Genomic DNA, 26683 nt, shown 5'->3' with positions numbered 1-26683 from the left:
AGTAACCACAGTCAATGCTTGGGGTAGACAAATAGGTCTGCATAAAACGAGATTGCTTCCACTTCAGGACTGCAGTGCTGAGCGGTAATCCTGCTGTTTGCACACCAGTCATTGTGTATGTAAACGCAGAGTCCCTTGCTTTTGTATATCCCGAAGACGTAGCTTCTTGTTCTAAGTTTGTCCTGCCAGCTAAAGCGCACTTTCTCCTGAGGATTCAGTCGGTGAAGCCATCTCTTAGTGATGATCATCACAGAACAGTTTGTAACAAAACGCTTGCTAAGTAATAAAAGTTCATCAGTCCTATTTATGATGGATCTCATGGTAGACAGAAAGACAGAGGGGAGTGGCCATGAGTAGTCATTTATTATTGACGACAGACATTTAAATGATGCGTCATTTATATAAATGGAACTACAGTAGTGGCATAAATTTTAGAAATATCAATTTTCTTAATATTCTAAGACTTATACACTTGAATGTCAGCTTCTTAAAACTAAAATACAGATATCTCACCTTAAAGGATAGGAAAATGCTCATTACCACAAAGAGTTGTTTGCATGGAATAATACAAGGTTGTGCTCACATTTCTTCATGTCTCTAAAACTATACATACAATGTAAACTGTATCTTTTTAATTTTAGTTGTGAAATCAAACCTTGAAGCAGGAGAATTACCAGAAATCTACAACAGAATGACAGATTTCCAGATGAACTTTTTCTTCAAATGAAATGGTCTAATATGCCAAGAACTGCTACCCGTCTTAGCTTTGATTAGCAGTAGTCTTGGCAAGACCCAGAAATTGTATTAGGCTCTGATTTGTATCTTAAATTTCTTAAAATTGACATATGGTCTGCATTTTTCTCTCCAATGGCTGTAGATAATGGTGCTCCACTGCACTCGGCTCTTTCCCTTCACTGTCAGAGTGAGGTTCCCAGAGGGGACATATTCAGTGATTTTTAGATGATGCCTTTGGCCACCCTCTATACTACAGAAATCAGCAATAACGGAGAGCCAGGCTCTTCCAGTCCTCTTTTCATATTTAGTATTGCCTGTCAACAGTTCAACAGAATTTCATAGATTCTCCAGGTGTGTATTTGAGCCAAATCTTTCCCTTTAAATTCATTTTGCAAAATACAGCCTGTGTATTGTAAACTTTGGGTTTGTGGAGTTTTGCTGTCTAAATGGAGCTACTTGAGTGCATAATTGTGTCTGTTTTATTAGTACGCAGAGAGAAAAACTGCATCAGGGTAAATGTGTTGTCTGAGCTCCATTATGTTCTCTTTCACACAGCAAATGAAAAGATGAAGGATGCGGTCCATTATTACTTTCTTTTATTTCTCTTGGTGCACAGGCCCTTGTCATCCAAACCCCTGCCACAACAGAGGAATGTGTGAGATCAGCGAGACCTACAGAGGCGATACATTCATTGGTTACGTGTGCAAGTGCCCGCCAGGCTTCAGTGGAGTTCACTGCCAGCACAGTAAGTAGGCTGTCTTTTTACTTTTTTGGAATTTTGAATCTTTATCTCACATACATTTTACTTATTATATTTTTTTGCACAAAAAAGCTTGCAAGATTTCAAAACATATTCTTATTTTGGACTGAGTTGTTGTTTGAGGTTGCGGATATTGTGACGAAAGCATTGGTAGTTTAGGAGTAAAAGGAAAAACTAAGCATAGCTGCAGCTTCCTAATAAAGATTTGTGTCTGAGGATTTTTGCTTTTCAGAGGATCCACCATTAGATTAGGAACATTGCTGTCACAGCCAATGCATTTTATCCTTTTGAAGCACTTTACTGGAGCCTTTTAAAAGGGATGCCCCTGAACCTGAATGCAAGGTCAAGCTGTAGTATAAACATGGATGTCAAAGTCACAACCTTCAGTTGTTAAATGACTGACATATTGATGTTCAAATGTAACTCCAAGCTATTTTGGCATTTTCTGACCTCATCATTAGCAAAAAAAAAATGTACTTTTTTTTTTACTTCAACTTTTTCTGCTCTGCAACTTTTTTTCTGTTCTTTTAATATTTACTGCCAGCTCATAAAAGTAAATATGACAACTTATGTGAAATAAAATAAGGTCATGTAGCAGCTGGAAGCTGCATTGGCAGCTCTGCATTATAAATAAACACGCAGCATCAAAAGTACATACATACTGGGATTTTGAATGTACCCCAGGATTTGGAAATTGGATTTGGCTTTGTCTGGCAGCCATAAATCTTGCAAAAAAATCTTTTAAGTGTGATATGTAGAATAAGGAGTTCTAAGTTCAGAGCATCGCATTAACCAGCACTGCACAGCTGTCCTTCATTTCACATGATCTTGTAAGTAATGGATTTAATCTATGGGGGTGCAGCATGTGAGGGATATCTGCTGGTTTGATGGGAAACAAGAGGCACAGAGGGAAAAGGGCACATTGGGATTTGAGCTCTTATCAGAAGGCATGACATTCAATTCTGCCAAAGTTTCCACAAAAAATAGAAGAAAAAGAAGAAGCGTGTACCTCAGACAGGTGTCAATCATTCATTAAACTGCTTCCGCATCACCGTTGGGTTTTATATTTTATTAGAAAGCGTGCAACATTAAAGGAAATGAAGCCATATACCACAGCAGTTGTATTCCATTGGGTTTGTTTACAGCCACAATTGCAAGAAATTGGTTAGCATTGTCATATTTCACTTGTTGTTTCCTATTAAGCCCTCGGGGGGTTGAGAAACGGATTTGATATGGCCTGAAAACTCACTGATGTCTCCCGGTTCTATTTGCGGTCATTACCACTGGAGTGGAAGCGAATTTATGCAAAGACATTAGTAAATCTGCGCCTGGATAATTCCTGAAATTAAATTATAAAGGCAAATGAATAATTGTTCCAACTGGGTGACAGCTTAGCTGGTTTTGTTGTTGTATGGTTTTGGCTCTAAATGAATGATAGGCTTAATGAAACGGATAAAAGGGTTCAAAGCATGTGCTAGGAGCGACAGGTTTGTAGTGAGTAATCTCAATGAAATACCCGTGTTTTTGTAATGAATATCCCCGTTTAATGGGCAGACAAGTGCTGCATGTGTCATTTTTTTTCCATATTTTTTAATATTAGAGCATTTTGCCTCACTTGGTCGCATTAACTGTGATCCCACAGGTGAGGATTACATGGAATTGACTAAGTTAAAACAGCAATTTACTCAACACTACAAAGAATTGTTAATAATTTTCATTGGGCGACAACATTATTTAAAAATCTGATTGTTTGTATTTTTATGGAGTTTTGGGCATGTGTTGAGAAAAACATGCTAATCCCCCCAACTGTCTTTACATAGAATATTTATACTCTACATAGAAAGCATTCAGTGGAATCTGTCAGGAAGGACACTAAACCTTATTGAATCAAAATCTGTTCATGTTTTTATATTTTTCATAGATATGTGGGTGTTTAAAAAAAACACAACTTAAACTTACTACTGTTTTAAAAAGTTTAAAAATAAAAGTTTTGGTGTTTTATTGTCTAAATCAGAGTTTTTTTCTTTAATAGAAAATTGACCAAAGGGATATTGTAATTTCACCCACGAGTTTTGATATTTTTTTGTGACTCCATTGGTCTAATTTTAGATCTAATCTATAAAATAGTGAATGACCAAAATTATTAACCAGGTATCTTTTAAGCTTTTCACATCAAACAATGGACCTTTAGCCACATATTCCCTTATCAGATAATTATTTTTGACACAAAAACAGATACTGTAAGTGCTATTGGCATTACTCTTCTCTTTTATCTGCCCTGATCATTTGTTCCAGCTCATTGTCATTGTCAGGTATTGTTATTGGAACAAATATTACATATCTTGGGCACTGCTTTTATTGATATTTTTAACACACACATTGAATAATTCCCCTTTCCTCCCCCCAAAAAATCCATCACTCTAGTGTTCTCTCTGAAGTAAAAACGTATAAATAAAGAAGGTAGGGGAAAAAGCAAGGAGCGTATGTTATATTCAAAAGTCTCTCTAAGAACACACAGAGGTGCCTTGGTAGAGTTTACAGCTGTGGTTTCAATGGCAATGACATTGCAAAAATTGGATTTGTGATAATCCATTTGCCTAATGGAAACACGTCAATTTTGTAAAAACTCGTAATTAAAAGATCAACTGTGACTGCACCACAAGAGGTCCCACAGTATCACACAGATCATCATAAGTTGAGTGTGTCGTGGAATTATTGGATCCACGCTCCTCTGTAAAATCACCAACCACAATTCACCAAAGTGGCTTCATCCGTAGTCGCTCCCTCATAGCTTGCCGCTTGGCCTGAATAAGACGCCGACGTCTCCCTTGATAGATGATGATGAGTACTGAAATGATGAGACAGAAATTTGAATGTATCCGCTTTAAAATCAAAGCACTGTTGACACCATGTTTTTGAATTACTCATGTGAGTTGGTTTGTGTTTATCTGCATGATTATTTTAAAATTGAAACAGTGTGATTGCATTTTTTATTTATTTTTTTTTTATTTTTACATTTTAAGGATTTCTATAAAGTTTTGCATATATGTGTAATGGTAACGCAGCTTGCGATGAACTGATGAGCTGTCCACAGTCCGATCCGTAAGACAGCTGGCATAGCCTTTAACAGTTGTGTTTAGGAAAACAGTGTTGTGTTAGTTAGGTAATGGCATAACATTTTTTAAATAACGGGATCAATTGTAAATGGCGAATACTTTCAAAACGCTTTCCTACCTACTACCTTTCTACCATAACTACTTAGAAGGCTCTTTAAAGTCACTCTCACCCAGGGACCCACACATTCACACACTGATAGCAGCTCTGCTACTGAACACTGGCGCCAATCTACAACCACCAGGAGCAAAGTGGGGTTAGTGCCTTGCCCAAGGACGCTTCAACACATCAGTGGACAATGCGAGAACCGAACCTGCAATCCTCTGATCAGAGGTTAACTGCTCTGTGAACTGTGCAACCAAACACACCACCTATCAGAGGGGAGACTGTGTACAATGAGATTATTGTTTATGGTTGACTAAAGCATGGTCGTGTTTCGTGGTAGCCAATCAGAACCATCTTTTTTCAAAAACACCGAACCGTTAGAAGAAGCTGCAGAAACTGTAAGTCTGGCACAGCCTGATTGTTTAGTCTTAGTGGAGATAAGAGCACTAATTCCAGACAGTTGTCTAAAGCTGTGGAGTTTGATATATTTAATTAGCCACAGTTAGTGCAAGAACATTTCATATAATATTGTTGTTTACCAGATCAGTTGTCTGAGATTGTAAATTTGAATCACAGAGTTAAATGCACTTCATGTTATAAAAATGTTTACTTTTATTATGTTTACTTGAAGTTACAGGTTGTTTCATTTCCCAGATGTCTCAGGTTGTTAGAGATTGATTAATTTTGTAATTGAGTCAAACACATATATAAACTTTAACTGTTTACTTTTCTTTTAAGAATAATATTTTTGAAGTTCAGGAGAAACCTTTTCTTGTCTGTTGATATCCAATAAATAATGAAAGTTATGTACAAGTACAGTATATGTCTGTTTGATTCATTTCAATTGTTTTGAGATAGCTTGCTGGACAAATTTTGACTTACAGTAGTTTTAGCAAAGTGATGACCATATTTACTTTTACTGGTAACAAGTTACTTCTTAGAGTAATTTAGCTATTATTTTGACCAAACAGTGAGTAACTATAACTCATTACCTTTTTAAAGTAAACTTAGAGTTTCTTTGAAACTCAAATTAAATTCTTTTCACTAAAATAGACAGTCACAAACTGTATCAACGCACAAACTGTAGGAACATCAATGTTTTTCACATATGATATAAAATATATAATTTTTTTCTGTCTATGGACCAAAATCCAGAATTAAAAACTTCACATTAAAGCTAGTGGATATATGTCCATTTAAGATTATCAGATTTGACAGATACGGCAGTTCTTATCCCCACTAAATACAAAAAAATATATATTCTTGAACATTTTTAAAATAAAAAAATACAATCTGAACCTATTTATTTAAAGAAAATATCTAACAAAGAGGCAGTGTTTATTTTTATAAATATTTTAATATTTAGATTCCACTTTTGCTAACTCCCCCTTGTCAAATAATTCTACACATCAATTCATTTTCAAGTAACCAGGCATCAGAAATCAATCACATTGAAGGTTAATACTCACTTTTATGCAAAGTAGAATTCTATTATATTCAGTCTTCTTTCCGTGTTTTAGAATCTTGATTCATCTAGATTTATGTTTAAGTATAAAAACTGTACTTTTACAGGGCTCTAATGGGAAATAAGTGCAGACTAGAGCTGACTTTTTAGTGTTGCTCTTAATATTTCCTCGGTCTGTCAGAGCCAAATCCAATTTCACACCTTTAAACATTATCCTAAATACACGCACTGCACATCCTACTTGTAAGATTGGTTTTATGAAGCGCAGTGAGGAATTAGGTCACACTTGGACAATGAGGAGAGATGCAGTCTATTTTACACCCATTTAATGGGAAGACACTTCGCATACCTATTTAATGTCAATGTTGATTCTTTTTAAAGCTCAGCTCCATTCAAGGCAGATGTCCCACAATTTCAGCTGCGAGGTACAACAGCAGCAGAGATGTAATAAAAATACATTCATTTCACTCAGTTCATGTGCATTTTGAAAAATCCTAGATTCTACCCATTATTGTGAATAAAATTCAACAAACGCAACACTTGGTTTCATCTTCAGTGATTTTGACCATTTTACAATCATAATTAAAAAATTAAATTGTCTTTTTTCACGTCTGTTACATTTAAAATGGTGTGAAGTCTTGTCCATGTGCTGGCAGGAGAGCAAGTGTGGTTGTATTGGGCAAGTCGCCAAACGAGTAATGAGCTGTCAGAGTGGGAAGATTGGGAATGATTGCGTTACACATCATGAGGTTGCAGATCATTTTAGGACACACATTTTCACGTCTATCAAGGACAATTGTAATATAAAAAAAAGGTTGGAAGTGATTTACTTTTCCTTTGCTGGAACTTTGTTGCATTTCTTCAATAAGAATCGGACGATTGTTTCGGCTCGTGTTTACAATGGGAACCAGTCGTGATGCCTCCTTTTGCTCTGTCAAATAAATTGGACTCGAGCAGCAAGACAGATCCAGAAGCTATCATGTAGGAATAAAAGAGAAAAAAAGAATCTTTTAGATGACTGCCATTTACTTTTTAATTCGATATTTCAGCTTTTCTCCCAGAAGTCCCTTTTGAAGATAATTCCGTCTTGCTCGGTGATCAATATGTCGTGGAACACATCAGCTTGGCACAATTGATTGAGGCTAAATGTAGGATGTGTGAAAGGATTTTTTTTTTTTAATGTGGCCCCCGCTTTTGATCCTGTATTGACATTGGCTATCATGCTGTATAAATTTCTGCTGCTTGGCGCAGCATAATTAGACAGCGTTTCTGACTGTGGCTTGGTGGTAAGCCATAAGGAACCAGCCGCAGTCTGCTCTTCACCTGAGGGAGGTTGGAGAATGACTTTCATCAGCCAAACAGAAAGAAGAAGAGCTATGTTATTGCCCCGTTTAGAACTGCATTAGTGGCCTGTTTAGTTTATGCTTCCCTTGGTGAGAAGTTAACCAAAGGTAATTTCATTGTCTTTTTTTCTTTTTCCTTTAGAATATTTTTTCCACTTTTAACCACTAAACATTCAGTCCCATGGATATTTAATAGAAATAAAAAAAAGATACATTTGGAGTTCTGACCTTTTCTAATTGCATTTCTTTTTTGGGTGCTACATTTACTACTTAAAGGAAGACGGAGCACGCATTAGCACTCCATTTGACTGCAAGAAAGCACTCTGCTTGTCAGATACGACGCCGTTCTTTCCGGTGAACGCCCACCACTTCTCCCTGTCTCCTTGTCTAGAGTGTCTACCGGCTCCCCTGCACCTTTTCCAGCAAAAAAAAAAAAAAAAAACATCCCAATCTGAAATCTGCCACTGCATCATTGCAGGCGGTTCTGTTCACTAACTGCACATCCGCAGTATTTTGTGATGGAAAAGGGTGGAAAAATGTGTGACTTGGCACACCTTTCACTCCCCCTGTGTAGGGTATGATCAAAATCCAGCAGGTGAGGGGGAGAGAGCACGGCGGTCTCCTCCCCGCACGACTGGAGCAGCTGTTATTTCCCCCTGACTGTGAGCTTGTTTAAGTCACTTCAGCAAAAGATCATGCCGGAGCATGAAGGCCCTTCTTCTTCTACTCCTGCTGCTGCTGCTCCTGTTTTTAAATGTTAATAGCCTTTCACTCAGGATTAAAAAATAATGAAAGACCTTAAATCATAGCAAGCATCAACTTTTTCTAGTATTTTGCACCTCATCACAAATGTCACCACTACAGTGGCAGTGCTGATAACTCAAAGAATTCTAAAAACGGGTGGAAAAAAGAAACAAAAATCTAGTTTTTATTCTTGGAGCTAAGCTTTCTGTTCTCACTGAGCCAGTAAATAGCTCTATAATTCTTGCGAATAGTCACTGTGCCCATAGAATGAGTGACAGTCAGAGTGCTGTTGCTGTTTATTAAGCAGCTCCGGGGGTAGGTTGCTCATTTATATCTCCTGGATCACATAAGTAGGACGGGTAAATTTTGTTTTGGGGCAAATTTTTACTTGAATTTAAAAAGCCTTCAGTTTCGGGGAAGACTTAGCTAAACGGATTAAGATAGATTTATATACAAGTTCAGCTGGTAAAAAAAAAAGAAAAAAAATGTTCGGGAAAAAACTTAGTAAACAGGCAGAAGAGTCACTTTTATCCATTGAAACTGAATCAATTTCCAAAATAAACAGCAGCCCTGCTTTAGCTATAGTGCCCGAGGTCTGTACTTGTAGATTTAAACATGTCCCATTCCAAAGCCACTCAGCAGCAAGAGTTGGAAGATTTTGCTGAAATTATGTTAATCTGCATACCAGTTCTATTTCTGTGTGCATAAATTAGCATGGAAAACTTTTAGCAGCAGTTTCGTCACTCAGAATAACTTGGTCCTAAGTGCAATTGAACACACATGAGCAATATTTCTCTTGCTTTTCAAAACAGTGTTTTGGATGACTTAACGGTCCAAATTCTGAGTTTATCTTGGCAATATTTAGTGAAAACCCTCAATATTTTGTGAAACGGTGGAAGCATTCCACATCGCATTGCTGACGAGTTATGCGGTGAACATTTCCAGACACAATCTAACCGTTTCATTCACAAACACACGGCCCACCCGCCGCTCACAGTCTGTGGCGAGACAGATGCATTTACAAGAAGAGAAGAGTGCAGACGATCCTGCGGGAGGGGTCTACAGGCCACCAAACATCCAAAGAATCGACCACAAGTGAACGGCCAAACCCACATATAATTACCAATACAGCAAGAGACGGGGACAGCATCTGCAGAATACACACAAATAAAACCTTTGGGCCAATCTTTAATTCTTTTGTTCATTTGTTTTTTTGATTCTCAAAAGACTCCCAGACTTATATCAGTGGAGCAGCCAAAGTCTTGATGCCGTTTGTGTCAGATAACATTCCCATTGTTCTGACAGCTTTCATGTTTCTCGTTAAACTTTAACACTTCAGATGATGCATCATTTAAACCCTTTCAGTAGTTTCACCTTGTAGACAACAACTGACAGTGTATTTGATGGAGGAAAAACAAATATAGATTAAGACAAATAAGGGAGTTCAAATATCCTAATGTCCCGTTTAACCCATTCTTTCTGTTAGGATCGTGGGGGTGTGAAAGGTATTCCTGCTGTCATTGGGTGTGGGGTGAAATACACCAAAAACGGGTCACAGACCTCCTATTTTATCCCTACACATGTTTGTAATACATCACTTGATGGGGCGTCAGATTTAAGGTCAGGATGAGGTCAAATATTACATAAAATACAGTTAACTTTGAATGCTAAATCTACTTGAGAGTGTGTGTTGTTTATATGTGAGGCTTCCACTCGGTGGCTGCTACAGTTGTTTTCAGTGACTGACTTTCTCGCTGTGATTCAGGCTCTCTTGGGTTTTTGCGAAATGGTCTTATCAAGCAGATGTGTTGTGTTTACATAAAGTAACAAGCATTACTTGACAGATGCTTAATTATATCCATTGTTGAGGTGGTGAGAGCTCGCTTGGTGCTTTGCTCTGCAAATGGGAGAACATTCAGCTCGGAAGGAGGTTTTAATCCAGTGCGTAGGAGGGAGAGCCGTCATGAAACCTACCGATCTATGGTTGAGAGGACATTGACATTCACAATGCAAATGCTGCGTCATTGACTTAACTTTTGATCATATTTTTAGCTTATAACAGAACCAATGTGGAGTTTTCTCCACTTTCCCTCTGTGCTGGTTTGGGGGTATTAACTAAAACTTCAAATGTGGATTTTCCTGAAGTGAATTTTTCCTGGTGTTTTTGCAGGGACTTCAAATCAGTCTAACTTCCTTCTTTCCTCTCTAGGGTGGATTCACACCAGACATGATTCGCGGATCATATTCGCATCAAATTTACATCAAATTTACTGTTTGACACCTTGGCGCCCCGTCCACGGAGCAACCGCCAAAGTTTTTCAAGACTTAATTTGTTGCCACATCGTGGAAAACATGGATAGTATCGAGCGAGTAGCTTGGATATATGTTTTAGAGAGCTCAACAGAGACTCTAGTGCTGCTGGACCCTGGGCAGCAGAGGTCACTACGCAGTCCACCAGGCGGCTGGTTAGCGTAGCGGGCTCGGTCGCTCCAGCTCCATGGGCTCTGTGACAGACTGGTGACCTGTTCAGGGTGTATCATGACTTCGCCCGACTGTAATCGGTACAGTCTCTAGCAACCCCACGGCACCAGTGGATTAAGAAAATAGAAATTCAGGAAGAAAATCCTCACATCGAGTGGCCATATTGAATCTTTAATTCTACCCTTTGCTTGAGTCACTAAAAACATTGCTGGCCCAAAGGTGAGTCCGTGATTGGTTGACACACTGCATCAATTTACCGATGTGAAATCTTGCCGAATTTTCATCCGATGTGAATGCACCACAAGAATTATCTGTTCTTCTTTAGTGGCCTGGACTTCCTCCTACCCTTTATTTAACCACCTGGAAGAACTGGGAGCAAAAAAACAACATTTCTTATCGTCTCCCTCTGGGAGTTTACCTGATCAAGGGACCACCATTTACTTGCGTTAGTTGTTTCCAGGTTGTCAATCTGCAGAAAGTCTTCAAACGCTACCCCAATGTGTTCTATCCTTTTTTATTTCGGAAAATTGATGCAACAGGATTAACAAGGTGTGAGAGAAAACTCCTGTTGGCTCTCCTTATATCCTTATATCCATTAAAGCCAGAAAAAGATGTTTCCCGTCAGACGTCAAGGTTTTCTTTACAACATGCCATTCTGAGCCCAACATTCATGTCAACCTCATGTTAAGAAATATCTACTTTATATACAAGAAAGCATAAAATGTGAGCTAGTATCTTGTTGGTTACTGACTATTTAATGTTAACTCAAATTATTGTTACCTTATATGTTTTTGATATAGACTACTTTGAGGACCATGTAGTGTAATTTTCTTAACTAGTTCCTTTCACACTCATATTTAAATGTTTAGAAGTGAAGTCTTTACAGAAAGCTTAGGGGTTTCTTTGATGGCATAGTGCGTTTTACAGCTATAATGTTTAATCTGAAGCTCTGCAGTTCTAATGATTTTGCCAATAGCTGTTCTGTGAACAAGTACTTTGTATCTACAGCAGTAAATGTCTATTATTTCCTGGGAGCTATTGGAAAATAAGTCGTGGCATAAGATGATCAACTTTTCTGATTAGTGTACTTGTTGGATTTGTACTAATCCTCCCCAGTACTTTACAAATTGATGCAAGTTGTGAAGCTAGGAAACGTTTCTGGCAATCCTCCTGGAATTGAAAAAGTGCAAAAAAGTATATTTATAAATTGTTTATTTGGATTGTGCTTTAGCTCAGTTGCAAATTAATGCTTCCTTTGGTGGGGGAAACCGAGTTTATCATTAGGTTTTTGGCACCACCGGTGTTATTTCATTTAAAAAACGTAGTTCCCTCCCGGTGCACTTTGTTTAAGGTTAACAGCATTGGTGTCTTCTTGTTGTGCCTCTTGAGAGCTTTAACAAGTGAAATCGGTAAAGTGATAAAAAGATGGTGGTGGAAGAACACAGTAGTGATTCCCAGTAACAGGGCAAACAGATTTTTTTTTTTTTTTACATTTTGTCTGTATCAGAATTTCATCATTACATTGACTGGGGTGTTGATTTGACTTCCATATATGTAGGAAAAAAATGTTAGAGGTCTCCAGGAATAGTTCTTTTTGGTCCACTTTTATTGAAATACTAGAAAACTGCTATTATCACAAATAAATATTGTAAAATTTATTAAAGAAGCACAAGATGTTTTGGATAAAAATAACAATTTTTGGTTTCTGTTTTTTTGTATTTTTTGTTGCAATGTGGCTATTATGTGTGAGCTATTCTATGAGAAAATGACTGATAACAGTCCTTGGACTTCAAGTGTCTAATATTCTGGTCCTTGCTGTGTGTTTTGTTGCTGTCAAAGGGCAGCAGAGAAACAAGTTGTTTTAGAAACACTTTTTCTGCCACAACTTGTTCTGTTCTCTTTACCCAATCACAAGGAGAGCCAGGGTTAAAGGTGTTCATGGAGAATCAAAAGTGACAGAAGATTTCTTCAAGTTCAAGTCCCCTGCATTATATGACAAGGCTTGCACATTTTTTTCCGTTTTTATTTTTTTCTTGCACTTATTGTGAGGCTGTAGTACTTTTTTTCAAGGTAAAAGGTAACAAAAAAGTGGCCTTAGTCATAATTCAAAGTGGATTTTTGCAAAGATGGAATTTGGCAAAACTGTAAATATGTTTTACTTTTTTCCTTTTTCCATCACATTTTAAAAAAAATTGACATAAATGTTGTCTGCACGCTGGCTTGGTGTAACATTTATATCTGAAGTGCTGTTGTTTTGTTTAAAACATCTACATTGATTCAATCCAAAAACATTGGATTAAATGTGAACATTTTTTGGAAAGGGAAATATTTTGTCTTTGAAAATCATCCTTTAAACCCAGTTTTTTCCTCACCCACCTGTTGTTGTTTGTGCATAAAAAAGGAGTAGTATGTCCTTGAAAGATTCCTGTTTTTTAGAAATGAAAGTACAAGCATGTAAATGAACTTTGGTTGACAAACTGACAATACATTGATATATGTTAGCAGCTTAGATGGTTAGGTTTACAGAGTGGTAAGGTGCAAAAGTGCAACACCACAGATGGATTGCTTTAGATTTTTGTGGATAAAAAAACAAATTAAAAGCTTGATTCTACTGTAAACAATGTTGCATTTACTGCAAAAGCAATTATAAAAAGGAAGATAAATTCAACAACATAAACCTAATTTGCTGATTGTTAAAATCAGTATTCAAACTGCTGCAGGTGGACTGAGAGAACCTGGCTCCACACTGACAACAGAATGGAGATGCTCTGTAATTAAGCCTCAGGCAGAGCCACACTCCGATACTATTAAGAATGTCATGGGAATGCAGAGATATTTGATGTCGAAGCTAATTCTGAGTTATTCACATATTTACATAAAACAAAAAAATAAATAAAAAGGAAGACACATAGCCTGCATTAGACTCAGCTTCTATCAGAAGTATGGCTGATTGTTCAGCAGACAGCTGCATCTCTTTCTCTGCAGGGGCGGCGGTCATTAAGAAGAGGCTGGCATCCAACACTTGGGTTTCTCTGTCATAGTTATGCCAATCATGTCAAAAAACTGCTTGTAATGCTAGTCAAAATGAACAGATTCTTTTTTTTTTTTAATTTCCCCTTATGTTGTGCTATTTTTCATCTTTAAGTGTTAATATTTGACTTAAGGATATACTTTGTGTTGTTTTTGGCAATGTTTCAAAGCAGGGAGAAAGTAAATACATTTCTTAGTATGCCTTTTTTCATGACTTTTTTATTGCTCGCAATTTAAAAAAAACAGCAGCTGTCAAAGCAAACAGGAACACAAAATGGAAACAAAAGTTAGATTTTTGTTTTGCTTTTCTTTGTCCCTGACCACTGAGCATCTAGTCACCTACTTTATCCCTGGTATGGAGGACACGTAGGGAACGGGCTGTTACAGTGCCCTAGTTGTGCCGAGCCTGCACTCGGTCACTGGAGCCAGGCTGTTGCCTTCCTGGCCCTCGCAGTAAGGATGGACCTTCTGGCAGATAGCCAGGGCATAAATAGAGATGCAACACTAAATCCCAGATGGCAGCAAACAGTCACACTCAGACCCTCTCTGGTCATTTGGCTGCCACTATAAGCCAAAACAAAATGCTGAAAACTGTTCAGCTTGGCTGCACAGAGCTGCTGTATTCATTTAGGATATTCAGTGACACTGGTTTGTGGTTACACCGCAGATGAGAGGTTAACGGTCATTAAAACAGCACCAGAAAAATGTGCACAGGCATGTGACTTCGAAAGCACACACAAGTTTAAGTATTCAGGCAGTTATGACTTCAGTAAGAACCCAGAGGGTTTTTAGAAAAGAGCATAGTAAGAAATAGTGTAAGGAGTGTGAAATTACCTTTTTGAAACCACTGATTAACCTTAATTGGGCGCCACTATCAACCATGCTGTGCCGCATTAGATCACGATCTGACCTTTTTAAAATCCTGACTGTCAATTGCAATGTAACGTTTTCTATTATGACAAACTAAATTCGTAAACCAACCTTTATCACTTTCTATTTTTATGTTTATCATAATATAATACATTGGAAATTATGTATACATAGCATTCCTATATGTTTTAATATGTATAAATCCCTTTAGTTACCAATGTGGATGTTCTTAAAGATATGAATCCTTGATTCCTTATTCAAATAACTCTTTTAGTTAGTTGCTTTAGTAAGGTTGTAATTTCTAGCATAATAAGTTAACAAAGGTGGAACTTTAAGGTCATTTATAAAACTGGGTATAACCTTTTTCCTAAAATGACTTGCCATTTGCAGCAGAGTTGGTCCTACCAGTCCTTTTTAGTTAGTCTAGTTCACAGTTCCATAGTGATATATGATGAAATTATCCACTTTTTGGAGGTTTGATGCATTTAGGCTCAGTTTTTGAACAGTTTTTTTGTTTGTATGTTTGTTTTTGTGACAGCAAATGTTTGTTCATTTGCTTGTTTAATGTTTCAATTCAATTCCTGAAAAGATTAATGGCATATAGAACTTTACTACTTTTGTAAAAGACTCCAATACCTCGATTTCCACTGAGCGGTGCCGACCAGACCAGTTCCCTCTTGGTCTGTTTAGAATGGTCAGGGGAATTCAAGTGAGCATTTCCATTGAGCGTTGAACCATCTAAAAGCATGCGTGGTGTAGACAGATGACATAGCTGTTCGTCAAAACAGTGTGGATACTGAGGATATTTATTACACTCTGAACAGTCTATTGTTCTGAATTAAAAAGAAAAAGAAAAAAAAAAACTATGTTGAACAATACTCTAGTTTTCTTCAATAAATGTTTTACAAAGCACGATCAGAAGTGTTTTTGATGAGAATGGATCTGTAACAGACATTCTTCGGCCGCGGGGGTTGGGTGAGATGGAAATGGGGGTATGTGTGTCTCAGTATTCGTGGATACGGCTTGTCTACGGTCCCCAACCCCTGCGAATGAGGGGGATTACTGTTTGTAAATAAATTATTATTCTTTGCAAGAAAATTGCGTGGGGTGAAGAGGGATACAGACGTAGAGAGGACAAAACTTTCAGTTCGGTTCTTTATTCGGGAAAAGCGCTGGTCGGACGATTGCTGTTGTCATAAAACTTTTCCACAAATCAATGGGTTACACCATGTGATAACAGAGGCTCCGCCCTAATGGGTCCATTCCATTTTTCTATGGACCAGCGACCAATGCGGGACTAGGAATGGTACCAGTCGGTCCAGGTTAAAAGGTCCATTTTGTAATGAAAGCACTCAAAAGTCCAGTCTGGCCCGGTCCTCCCCAGTCTGGACCACTTAGCGTAAATGAGGTATAAGTCTTTACCATCACAATAGCTTTCACCCACTGGTACCAACCTGTAACTGTCTGAAGCAATGAAGGTTCAGTATACTGCTCAAATACACTTCCACATATTGGCATGCAGAGTAGTAACTGAACAATCTTCCAACCAGAGGTCAACCGATCTACGTCTGTACCATGGCCGCCATTGGACAGACAATACATAAAAAAAAAATAATAAAAAAAAAGTAGGGTAAAAATGTGAATGACAGGGACTAAAACAAGGTAAACATATTTTTATAAAGTGATAAAAGCATCAGCAAGTCATAGAAAGTGTTTAAGAGTTGTAGCATATAGGAGGGTTCGTCAGAAGTCATTGAGACACAACTTTAAACTTGAGATGTTGAGCACTCAAAGAATAAATGGTCCTCAAAGGGATAGAATACAGCCCATAAATACTATGCTGCGCTTTCACAGAAAAAATGTGCATTGAGGGAGAATATTTTTACGCTGAGAGATCTTTTGTGACTTATATTATGTGCATTGTCTCTTTATTTTGAATGTGGTGACTTTTGAAAATAATCAAGTCTCCTTCACGGAAAATGCTCCTACAACTTCACGCCTTGTGCAATTTGACATTGCCCCTCAGTGTCATTGAGGAAGCAGAGACAGTCATGTAGGAGGAGACGTCTTGCTTTGTGCCAGTCACCTTTACCTGCACTGTTTACCTGCGTGTCATTTAAACATTCGGTTAAGCGCACCGTGGTGGCGTTAAGGATCTTGTGGATTAGGTTTTGTTGTTCCGGGTTCAATCAGTATTCCTCTCACTTACCTCCTGTGGAGCCTCCATCTCAAAGCTTAAAATCACACTTAAGGCTTTTCCTTCGAATGTCATTGTGGCTGCAAGCTCAGGGCTCTTTTCATTCAGCACATCCCAGCCTCAGCAGATCCCCCCACAGTCTCCATGATGAATGTTTTGCTCCTCTGATACTAAAACCCCTCTGTTGCGGATCCTAAGATACCTTTTCAAGGGCTTCTGGAGTGCTGCTGTGAATAAGTTCCTGGTAGGCTAATCCCACTTCAGAAAGCATGTCCTTGAAATACACCATTCTTAATCCTGCATTCACAACTTAATGCATTCTCATCTGCCCCAAAACATGCAGCATGTTTCACTATGAAACTGACCTGCATATGAAATGAGATTTACTTTTGTAAAAGAAGTGAATCCAGTCATTTTGGGGCAAGATGCACATGATGAAAAGTCAAACATATCACTATTGAAGTAAAATTCAAAGAACCATTGGTAGCTTTTAGCTGCTGTGGAATTCCAGTCCTACAGTCACTCCAGTCACACAGCTATGGCGAGGAAAGACTGACAATTGACAGGTTGACAGTGAAGACAGGCACTTCCTTATTCTGTCCTCCATATCTTACTCAACAAGTAGTGACAGGACATGTCTGGCCTTGTGCAGTGAGGACCAGGCACATTTCGATGCAGCAGTAGCTGTCAAACACAGCATCTAAAGCTGATCACCCACGCTCAAAGATGTTGCTCTGGACAAGTGGGAACTTGTCAAAGTACACTATTACTACAGAATTATTCACTATAAATTGTTTTAATTAGGCATTAGTGTAGTCAAGATTGATGGTATTTTATGTGCTGAGTGCAGAGTTCACAAACTAAGTTGGTACATTCAAACTAAGTTCAATAGCAAAGTCAATTTATTGTATTTTTTTCCTTTTTTGCTTCTTGGTGAGGAATTGTTCTATACACTTTTTGGAAGCCTGTTTGTTTCCCTTTTAAATGATGCCAGGTTTATAAGAAAAGTGCATTTGTGTGATGGGTAGCAAAGCTGAGAATGTAGACTGCACCCATTAAAATAGGGCTGGAACAAGTATGAAAATACCTGGAATATTCACGACCTACTGGATTTCTGAAAATTGGAGAATGAATATTTGCGTCCAAGAACGCTGATACAAAATGTTTATAAAGATAGAAAATTATATTGTAATACACTTCAAGCACATTATTGATCTAAAACTACAAAGTAATGTTGGGTTTCAAGTATATAAACTAAACCAATGTACTACGATCACCAGAGGTAAATAATTGTTCAAGGTAGAGTGTCGTGAATGTGCTCATTTTTCAAAGTGTGTTTTGATGATAGAAAACATTAGAATGAAAATCAGCTCATTGAAATAAGTTATGAAAAACAGATTTTATTTCAAATGTAATCAACAGTTTGAATCAAAAATACAATGAATATGAATATATAAATATATTACAATGATCATCAGTTGACTATCTGCAAGCATAGCGGAGAAACTAGATTTTTTTCTGTAAAATGTTCATCTAAAGTGTGTACACATTGTGGATTTTTCACAAAAGATGAAAACATATATGATTTTTTTTTATAATGTTTATACAACTCGCCTGTTGGGCACACTGTTGTCAGTTCAGATTAAAGGACTGTGAGTGATCTGTAGTTGTTACAGTGCTTTTTATGAAGATGTACTCTGTCTTTATTTACTATCTTCTTTCCATATATCTTCTGTAACTGTATAGTCGGCAAACCCTGTGGAAAATGATTTCAGGATTTGATCTAGAATGTTCCAAAGCAGTAGTAATGTTTTGTTTACTGCTGAAGTTGAATTAGAAGTTTACAAAAAAAGAAAAATGATGAGGTTAGCAAAGTGTGTTTTGATGAAGCCACACTGCTTTTGATTGAGTCAAAACAGAGGTGATGAGTGACAGAGGAAGAGTACATAATAACCATTTTAAAGATAAATGCTGCTCTCACACAGTGCAATGATTTTAGTGTTTTATCATTTTAGATTGTTTTTTTTTTCTGATTGTATTTCTTGTTTTTGTAACCCCTTTCCTTCTTTTCTCAAAAGATCTTGCCTTTTGCCAGGCCACAAAATCTGTCCTGCCTAGATAAATAAAGGTAAAATAAAGTAATAAAAAATAAAAGAACTATGTTTTTTGGGTTAAACTATTGTAGCAAGAATTGATGTCACAGCAGTGTGTGACCAGGCTGGTAAAATCACTACAGGGAATTGGAATCTTAAGAAGAGGTTCAATTTAATAAACTGTTACTGATGTCTTGTTTCTTCAAAATTCTGAATTGCCCAGTACACCAAACAGAAATCAATGGCAGACAAGTTGAACAGTCCATAGAATTGAAAAAAGTGTGAATAAGTTTACAAGCACGAGGCTGAAGAGCGACAACAGCTTTGACTACATTATGGAAATGAACAGAGTAAGTTAGATAGATAGTTTAGCAGAAAATACTGCAATTGATTCCCATTTTTTACTCTCACACTTTGTGTCATATACTTTTTGCAGCCTCGTTATTTGGCAAAATGCAATTTTGCATGTTTTTTTTTTTTTAACACCACACTTTGTTCTACGTCCGGATTGGCTGCTGGCCTTGTCAATCAATCCCTTCCATGCTGCCCTGTAGAAAAGGAGTTCAGTTTGCCACATTTAAATAAATCTTGATCATAAGCAGATCTTGTCTTAGTTATAGATGAGACGAAGGGGAACCAGAACCAAGGTGTGAGGAGATACAAGAACAGAAAAGGACACACAGCCCAGAGTCTTTACAAAATAAAACAGGAAGGGAGAGCTTAATTTAGACTTGAGAAAAAAAAAAAAAAGTATGTCATTTGCTGTGAAGGTGCATTCACACCGGACGTGATTTGCACGGCCATCTTCAATGTTAAGTTTATGGTACAGGTACAATTGAAGCCTGATGTATGAAGCCATATGATGTTTATTCCTTAACATAATATGCGTCTTCCCTTCATTCTAAGTCAGACATCCACTTCCTTATAGCTATCATCCTAAAAACATTAGCTGATAGCTTCTCCCACATGCCGCCGTGGTGTCAGGAACACATTTTTTGACTGGAAGTGAGCAGCGAATTCGCCGCACGGCGAAAGAGGGGCGGGGCACACGAATTTGTCGCTCAAATCACATTCGACGTGACTTAACCTTTAAGTTACTTAAGTTAGGTAACATGAATGCATCCATTATTAAAAGTGTAAAATAACATAATGCTATTTAATCACAGTTTTAAGAAAAAGACAAAAAAAATGTCTTAAACTCAGGACTTAAACATTATGAAAAATTACTTAAAAATCACATATTAATGGGTAAAAAGTGTAGATGCAATATATCAGTTGTAGCAGGTTTTCATTAAAAGTGTTATGTTATGTTCTTTACTATTGTGTTTCCTGCAATAGTTGTGCAACAGAACATGTTGTGCTTTCTAAGCAAAAGGAGAAACCAAGTCCGTCACGCTACATTTAGATACTTCCAATGTGTCTTGGTTGTCAAGCCCAGATGAACATGTCAAAACTTTATCAGAAATAAAACATGTGTTCTCATAACCACTCATAAATTTCTTTTATATAAGCACTCAAACTTTCAAAATGCTCTGGTCAGGAATATAAATCAGTGGATATATCTATGGATTTTTTTTCTTCATTTGAGGAGTATGTTAGAACTAAATCCAAAATCTCTTAGAGGTTTAACTTTTACAACAATGAGGTAGTCTCCAGGAAGATTGTCTTTGATGTTCAGGGTTAATAAGGTGACAAACATAAATAATTAGTTGTCCACATCATGACTGTTGCTGGCTGACCGCAGAGGTCAAACGATTATTTCCCCTGCAGATAATGGTGTCAAGAGGATCCACTTGCTTGCTAAACATTTGTGCAATGCCATGTTCTGGAATGTAAAACCAGATAAATGAAACTTCCCTGGGGAAAACTTTGCATGTGAACAAAACTAAGTCCAGATGTTGAGATGAAACACGATGAGACATCTCCTCATGAAAACAAAGTCTTGAGTAATCTCCAGTCGCGCATCTTCTATCTTTTTGACACATGCACCAAAAAAAAACAAAAAAAAAAAAACATTGTGCTGTCCAGTTAAGTAATACATTATGCTGTTTAATGAAGACACATACAAAGGTTTGACTATATAGACACCAACTTCCATTTAGATAATTAGTGTTCTAGGTAGGAAAGAATTACAAACTATAAGCGTTTTATTTATTTCTCTCACTGGCATAATTTTAGGGTGCATTCAGACTGGAAACATTTGTCGAATTTTAAACCTTGCACTTAGACCATATTCAGACTGCCTTTCTCCTGGAGATTTCTGTTTCGAATCTCAGCTTGTAAACAAAATCACGTGACTAAGGATCTCTTCAGTCATTGGCCAGGAATTATGAGGCTATGGCAAATAATAATGGAAGTCCTATAAGCTTTGCAGTCCTTGTCGGGTTAGTTCACTTTCATCATGGTTGCTACCTTCCTACTCTGTTTACATCCCGTAACGCCAGGGTATGGTGGTCATTAAGGTCAAGTTGTTGTTCTGTGACCATGGAGCAAATTCAAACTGAGGAAACTCAGAGTGAACTCCTCCACCTTCTCCCAAGGCAGGCGCTCATGATCCAGAATGAAGGGGACCAGTTTCTGAGTGGTATAATGCCACCAGTATCATAGCTAATAAAGGCTAACATGTTAAGAAAACAATCCTGAGTGAAACGTTCATTGCAAATCCATCACCAGAACGAAGTTAGCTGGATTCAATGTCAATTGCACAAACCTCTGTTTCCCAAATTCCAAGTCCACCGTAAAGTTGTGCAAGCCAGTAGATTTTTGACAACTGAAGGCAATACATGAGCTATGCTAAAGCTAACGTGATAACAACCAATCGCTACAGAAACAAAGATGGGCGGAGCTTTTATACTGGAGCTGCAGAGCATGATGACATGAAACTTCTGAAATGACATGGGACATACTCCAGTTGACCAATCACAAAATTCAACTATAGTACCTGTTTCGACCTGTAGGGAGCAGCACACAGATGGCTTTGACTATAATTTCAGGAATTAAAAAAGTTAATTTTATATTGTCAAAAATGTGGCAAGGACCAACAGAGAGCACTTTTAAAGCCCCATTTATAGAGTTCGACCGCCAAAACAGTTGATTTAGTTACCATTTTGGTGAACCAGATGAGTCTAGTCTGAATACACCCAAAATCTTCTGTTTTGATATTCAGAATACAAGCAGGTTCTGCATATATTCAGATTAAAACATCACAATTTCTCTTTTGGCAGTGAGTTGAGGGTATGGCGAGAGTAGGTGCCAGTGCTCTTTACAGCTGAATGAAGTGGAAAGCAGAATCATCAGTCTTTGTGCTTATGTGGCTGCAGCAGGTGCAGGTACTGTAGAGGTCAATGCGGCTCTGATCACAGGTGAACCCCCTCCCTCCCTTTTCACTGGCAGGCCTTTTTCTGCCGCTCCCCAGACGCACAAAAGCCACTTTACCCCCTAACAGTGAAGGTTCTTATCCAACACAAAATACTATTTACTGCTATAATTACTGCCCAACTTTCTGAGGAGCAATTGAAAAGTAAAGCCTGGAGTCAGTGCAGTATATTGTAGTGATGATCTGAGTGTGAACAAAAATCTACACAGTGCTTCAAAGACAGGGGACAGTCATGCTTTGCTTAGATTTATGGTAAGTATTTTAATCATCCTAAAGTCAAAGTGTTAAAATCAGTTTTTAAAGAGCAGCTAGAGAGCTGAATCAAAAAAACTGAGAAGTCCTCGGTTTGCTTTGTCTGTCTTATTTCCACCCTTCCTTCACATGGTACCTTCCATATTCTGATTGTAGTAATGGAAAATCAGCAGGGCAGAACCTCCGAGATTTAGAGTCAATAACCCCTGAGTAAATGTGTGGCTCTGTTTCAAATGTCAAATTCCAGCTCTGTGTTAAGTGATTCATTTTTCTCCAAATGAAATTATGAAAAACATGTTAGTTTAACTGAACTGCATATTCTTTTACATCATAATTAAATCCATTTCTTTATTTTTTAACATTTTTTATCATTAAGTTTTTCAAAATAATTATTGTTAATTATTGTTAATGTTAAAAACTTATTTTTAGCAGTATTTAAATAAGTAAACATTTCATTGCACTCCTACTTTTTTGCGTGTGTTTGTTTGGATGTATTAATTGTATTAAAGAAAAACTTCACCCCCGACTGCTGATTTAAAGACATTACAGAGAAAGTGGACATCTCACGCTTGTTTCTTGTTGAAACATTATAAACGGAGACCTTCAGGTTCATTTTTTGTATTTATTTTTAACGCCACTTTACCACTGTCAGCTCATTAGTGACAAAATGAATGACATCCATGCATCATGTTTTCTTCTGTCCCTAAATACCATCTTACCCACAACACCACCTTGTGGACAGCATATTATCATTTTAATCCCAGCTATTTTAGCTTGTAGCAGCGTGATAATGCTGAACTATTTTACACTGTCCCATATGGATATTTAATTTTTGGCATATCCTTCAAATAAATGGTACAAAAAGAAAAAAAAAAAAGAAAAACAGCCTAATGTAACTAATCAAATGTCTCCAAACTGGTGGTGTGGGAACCAAGATTGTAGGAGACCAAGCTTGATGGCAGGAACTTAAAAACTTTATTAAACACTGCTGAAAGTGTGTACAAAATATTCATAGGTTGAAATTATAAATTTAAATTATGGTCATACTCATATTCAGTGCAATCCTGAACACGCCACACATGCCCAGTGTGTGAGTACAATTTCTACCAAAAATTGAACTTGTTTCTACCCACCTCTGTTTGTCATTGGTAAAATTGCCACTAACCAGGAAAAGACAAGACTTAGCAAGAATAAACTCAGTTGATGTATTTTGTTTTTCTTATAAACCATGTGTCTTATACTAGTAGCGGAGCAATTACTTTCTCACAGTTATCTTAACATTTCAATGCATATTTACATTGTAAAGCTATCTTGCAGTAGTGAAGGAAGCTCCTATGATAAATGCCATCGACTGGAGAAAAAGGCATTCACTTGAATTTATTTACCCAAACACCAAGCTCAATAGCTTTTTCCAAATATTTTTTTTTTCTAGCTTGGTCTCAATTTCTTTCATGGTTTCTGGTTTCCCCTCTTCTCTATGCTTGTCTTCCCTTCTCTAATTTTTACCAGATGGATTAACTGCACGCCCCAAAGGAATCTCCTTTCTTTCACCTCATTTGCTGGCGAGTATTGCGTTCCCCACACTGATCTCCCAGGGGCTGATAGCCTCTCATGAAAGGGAAGTAGGCTCGGCTTGTTGTGTTTTCCTCTCTCTGTGGGCTGCTGTGCTCCAGGTTATTGGAGTGGCCTGGCTGCAGGGTTTCATCTGTGTTTGAACCCGTTGCTCTCAACAAAACATGGGATGAACTTTCGGGTTACCAACAGCTTCACATCAGAAAATTAGCCACGCTTTGTTTCTTCATGTACACGTTCTGATCTAGAATTCCTGAGATGCCTTTGTAATGTTTCCAGCCAAACGTCATTAGTTTAAAGTTTCTACTAATATGTTTAGATCCACTTACTGCAATATTATGTTGACAAGTAGCTATGTAATTGCATTTCTGTGTTAATGTTCTCTCCGGGCAGTCTGCAAACTGCTAATAAACTTCACAATGTCTTGTTGGAAAAATACACTGTTTTGCAAGGGCATGCCAACAAGTAAGCTTTTTATTTCCACTGCACTGTCTGCGCTCCATTAATGATTGTGCTGGAATAGATGTAGTAAAACACAATAAAAGCTGTATTATTTCATTAGAAATATATATATATATATATATATATATATTTTTGTTAGTTAACCTTAATTTTTTTTTTATTTTAGTGTCTTGTTGCTTAGCAGTTACATTAGTTTGTCTCCAAAATAATTCTTAATAAATAATTCACGCATATTTTTTTTTAACACATATTTCTTGACTTCTCACATCATTTTCTTGTAGGTTTCCATTTGCTATAATAAAGTTATTTATTGCCTTTTTGATTTAATTCTATTTTATTCAGGGATTTATTTGCAAACAATGAAAGCTCATCTCCACAGACTGCAGACACATTCATGTGTCGTATGTTTCTTGAAATATCAGGAAGCTGTGGAAGAAAAACAATAGCTGTCTTTTTGTGAAAATACCAGACAAAACTGAGATGATGCTTTCCTCTGCAGAGTACAAAAATCCAATGAAAAACCAAGTTTTATTGTTGTCTTTTAAGAATCTCACTTTATAACTGAAGACGAGTGAAGCTTGCAGTTTAAATGCCTGTGTAGTCAAGTCTTATTGCAGTTCCACTGTTAAAAGTGAGTGATTTTATTGCCTTCTGTGAAAATTAGCTTTTTTTGTGTGGTTCACAAAGCACACCGTGGCATTCTAGCATGCAAAGCTATTTAATGAGAAGTAGAAGCCAGAAAAAGAAGAAGAAGAAATTTAATTTCAAGATGTTTTATTTACTTTGTCGACTTTTTTTTGTCATCTACAGCTTTTCACAGGAAAGCAGTTGACTTGGGAATTGATAGAGGGCAAAGTTTGTTATTTCAAGTTAAAATAGGGGTTTAAATCCATATTTCAGAAAGACTTTACTTGTCGGATTGAGATTTTTTTGTAGTGAAATATTAATGTGTTTTTGGTTATCTCTAAATTTTTGTTTTATATTTTATTTTTTCACCTATGTGTTACAAACTTTAAAATCTCACCCGACAGTTTCACCCATCTCATCTTTATTAAATTATAAACCTAGATATTTATGAAGCCAAAAAAAAAAAAAAAAAAAACCCTCAAGGTAGGCAAACGTCTTGTTGCAGTCATAGGCATTTTTGTTAATCCCTGAAAAAGACGTTTAGAATGGCTTAAAAACATTTGAACCTTTCCCATCATTCCTCTCTCCCTCTCAAGTTTCCCAACAACAAGCACATAGTATGAAGTTCTATCAACTCCTCTAATGGGTTTGATGAATCAATATAACTTTTTTTTCAGATCAATTAGAGGGCAAATGTGAGACAGCTTTTCATTCTAATATTCTATATTGCTTTTATCTGCTGCTGTCATAACAGGATGAAAACGTGGAGGACATTTATCAAGCTTTTATGCAAAAAGACTAATTTGTGTCAGCATTGTTTTTGTATGCGTATAAGTTGTGCATGCACGCAAACTTCTTTTCTATTCAAATTCGGGAAAAAAAAGTCAATTTATCTTTTAAGATTTTTTTTTTTTTTCTGTAAGAATAAATATCAATAATGCCAGCCAAAAAACTCCCAGTTCAAAACAAAATTAAAGAGTTTATGTCAAAGGTGTATTTCTGCTAGAAGCAGATTATTGGCTGCAGCGGAGTGTGAAGCAGCTAAGATAAGGTTTGGCATCTCCAAGTTTGAAGCCTTTTTTTCTCTTTTTGTCATAAAAGCCTGGATTGTTCTCTTCAAGGAGGAAAAGAATGACTGTCTTAGCTGGAATATTTAGTGTCTCAAGAGTCAGTTTCAAGAAGGACGGAAACTAGCAAAAGGTTAGGACAGAGATGTTAGTCTGTTGATAAAAATGTAAGTCAACTTGCAAAGTAATTTATATATTAGTTGATCTATACTTGACTGGTGCTTACAAAGGAACATACATCCATTTTCTTAACCTGCTATATCCCTTTTAGCGGTTACTGTTGGTTAAAGATGGGGTACACCCTAGTGCAGGGGTCTCAAACTCAAATCAGCCGGGGGCCACTACAGGCGGCGTCTAGTTGAGGCCGGGCCGCATCAGGATTTTCTCAAG

At 37.2% G+C, this 26683-nt stretch overlaps 1 protein-coding gene across 3 annotated transcripts in view; it reads left to right on the top strand.

Annotated features, from left to right (window-relative positions):
* Window positions 1-26683, top strand: part of edil3a (EGF-like repeats and discoidin I-like domains 3a) — a 121934-nt gene that overhangs the window by 33959 nt on the left and 61292 nt on the right. For all 3 annotated transcript variants that reach the window (XM_024275435.2, XM_024275436.2, XM_024275437.2), the window contains one exon: window positions 1352-1480. In XM_024275435.2, the coding sequence (XP_024131203.1) occupies window positions 1352-1480 (129 nt within the window). The remainder of the gene's footprint in view (window positions 1-1351; window positions 1481-26683) is intronic.

Source organism: Oryzias melastigma, linkage group LG9, assembly GCF_002922805.2.
Source record: "Oryzias melastigma strain HK-1 linkage group LG9, ASM292280v2, whole genome shotgun sequence".
Classification (NCBI taxonomy): Eukaryota; Metazoa; Chordata; class Actinopteri; order Beloniformes; family Adrianichthyidae; genus Oryzias; species Oryzias melastigma.
This window is presented reverse-complemented; position numbering and strand designations above follow the sequence as displayed.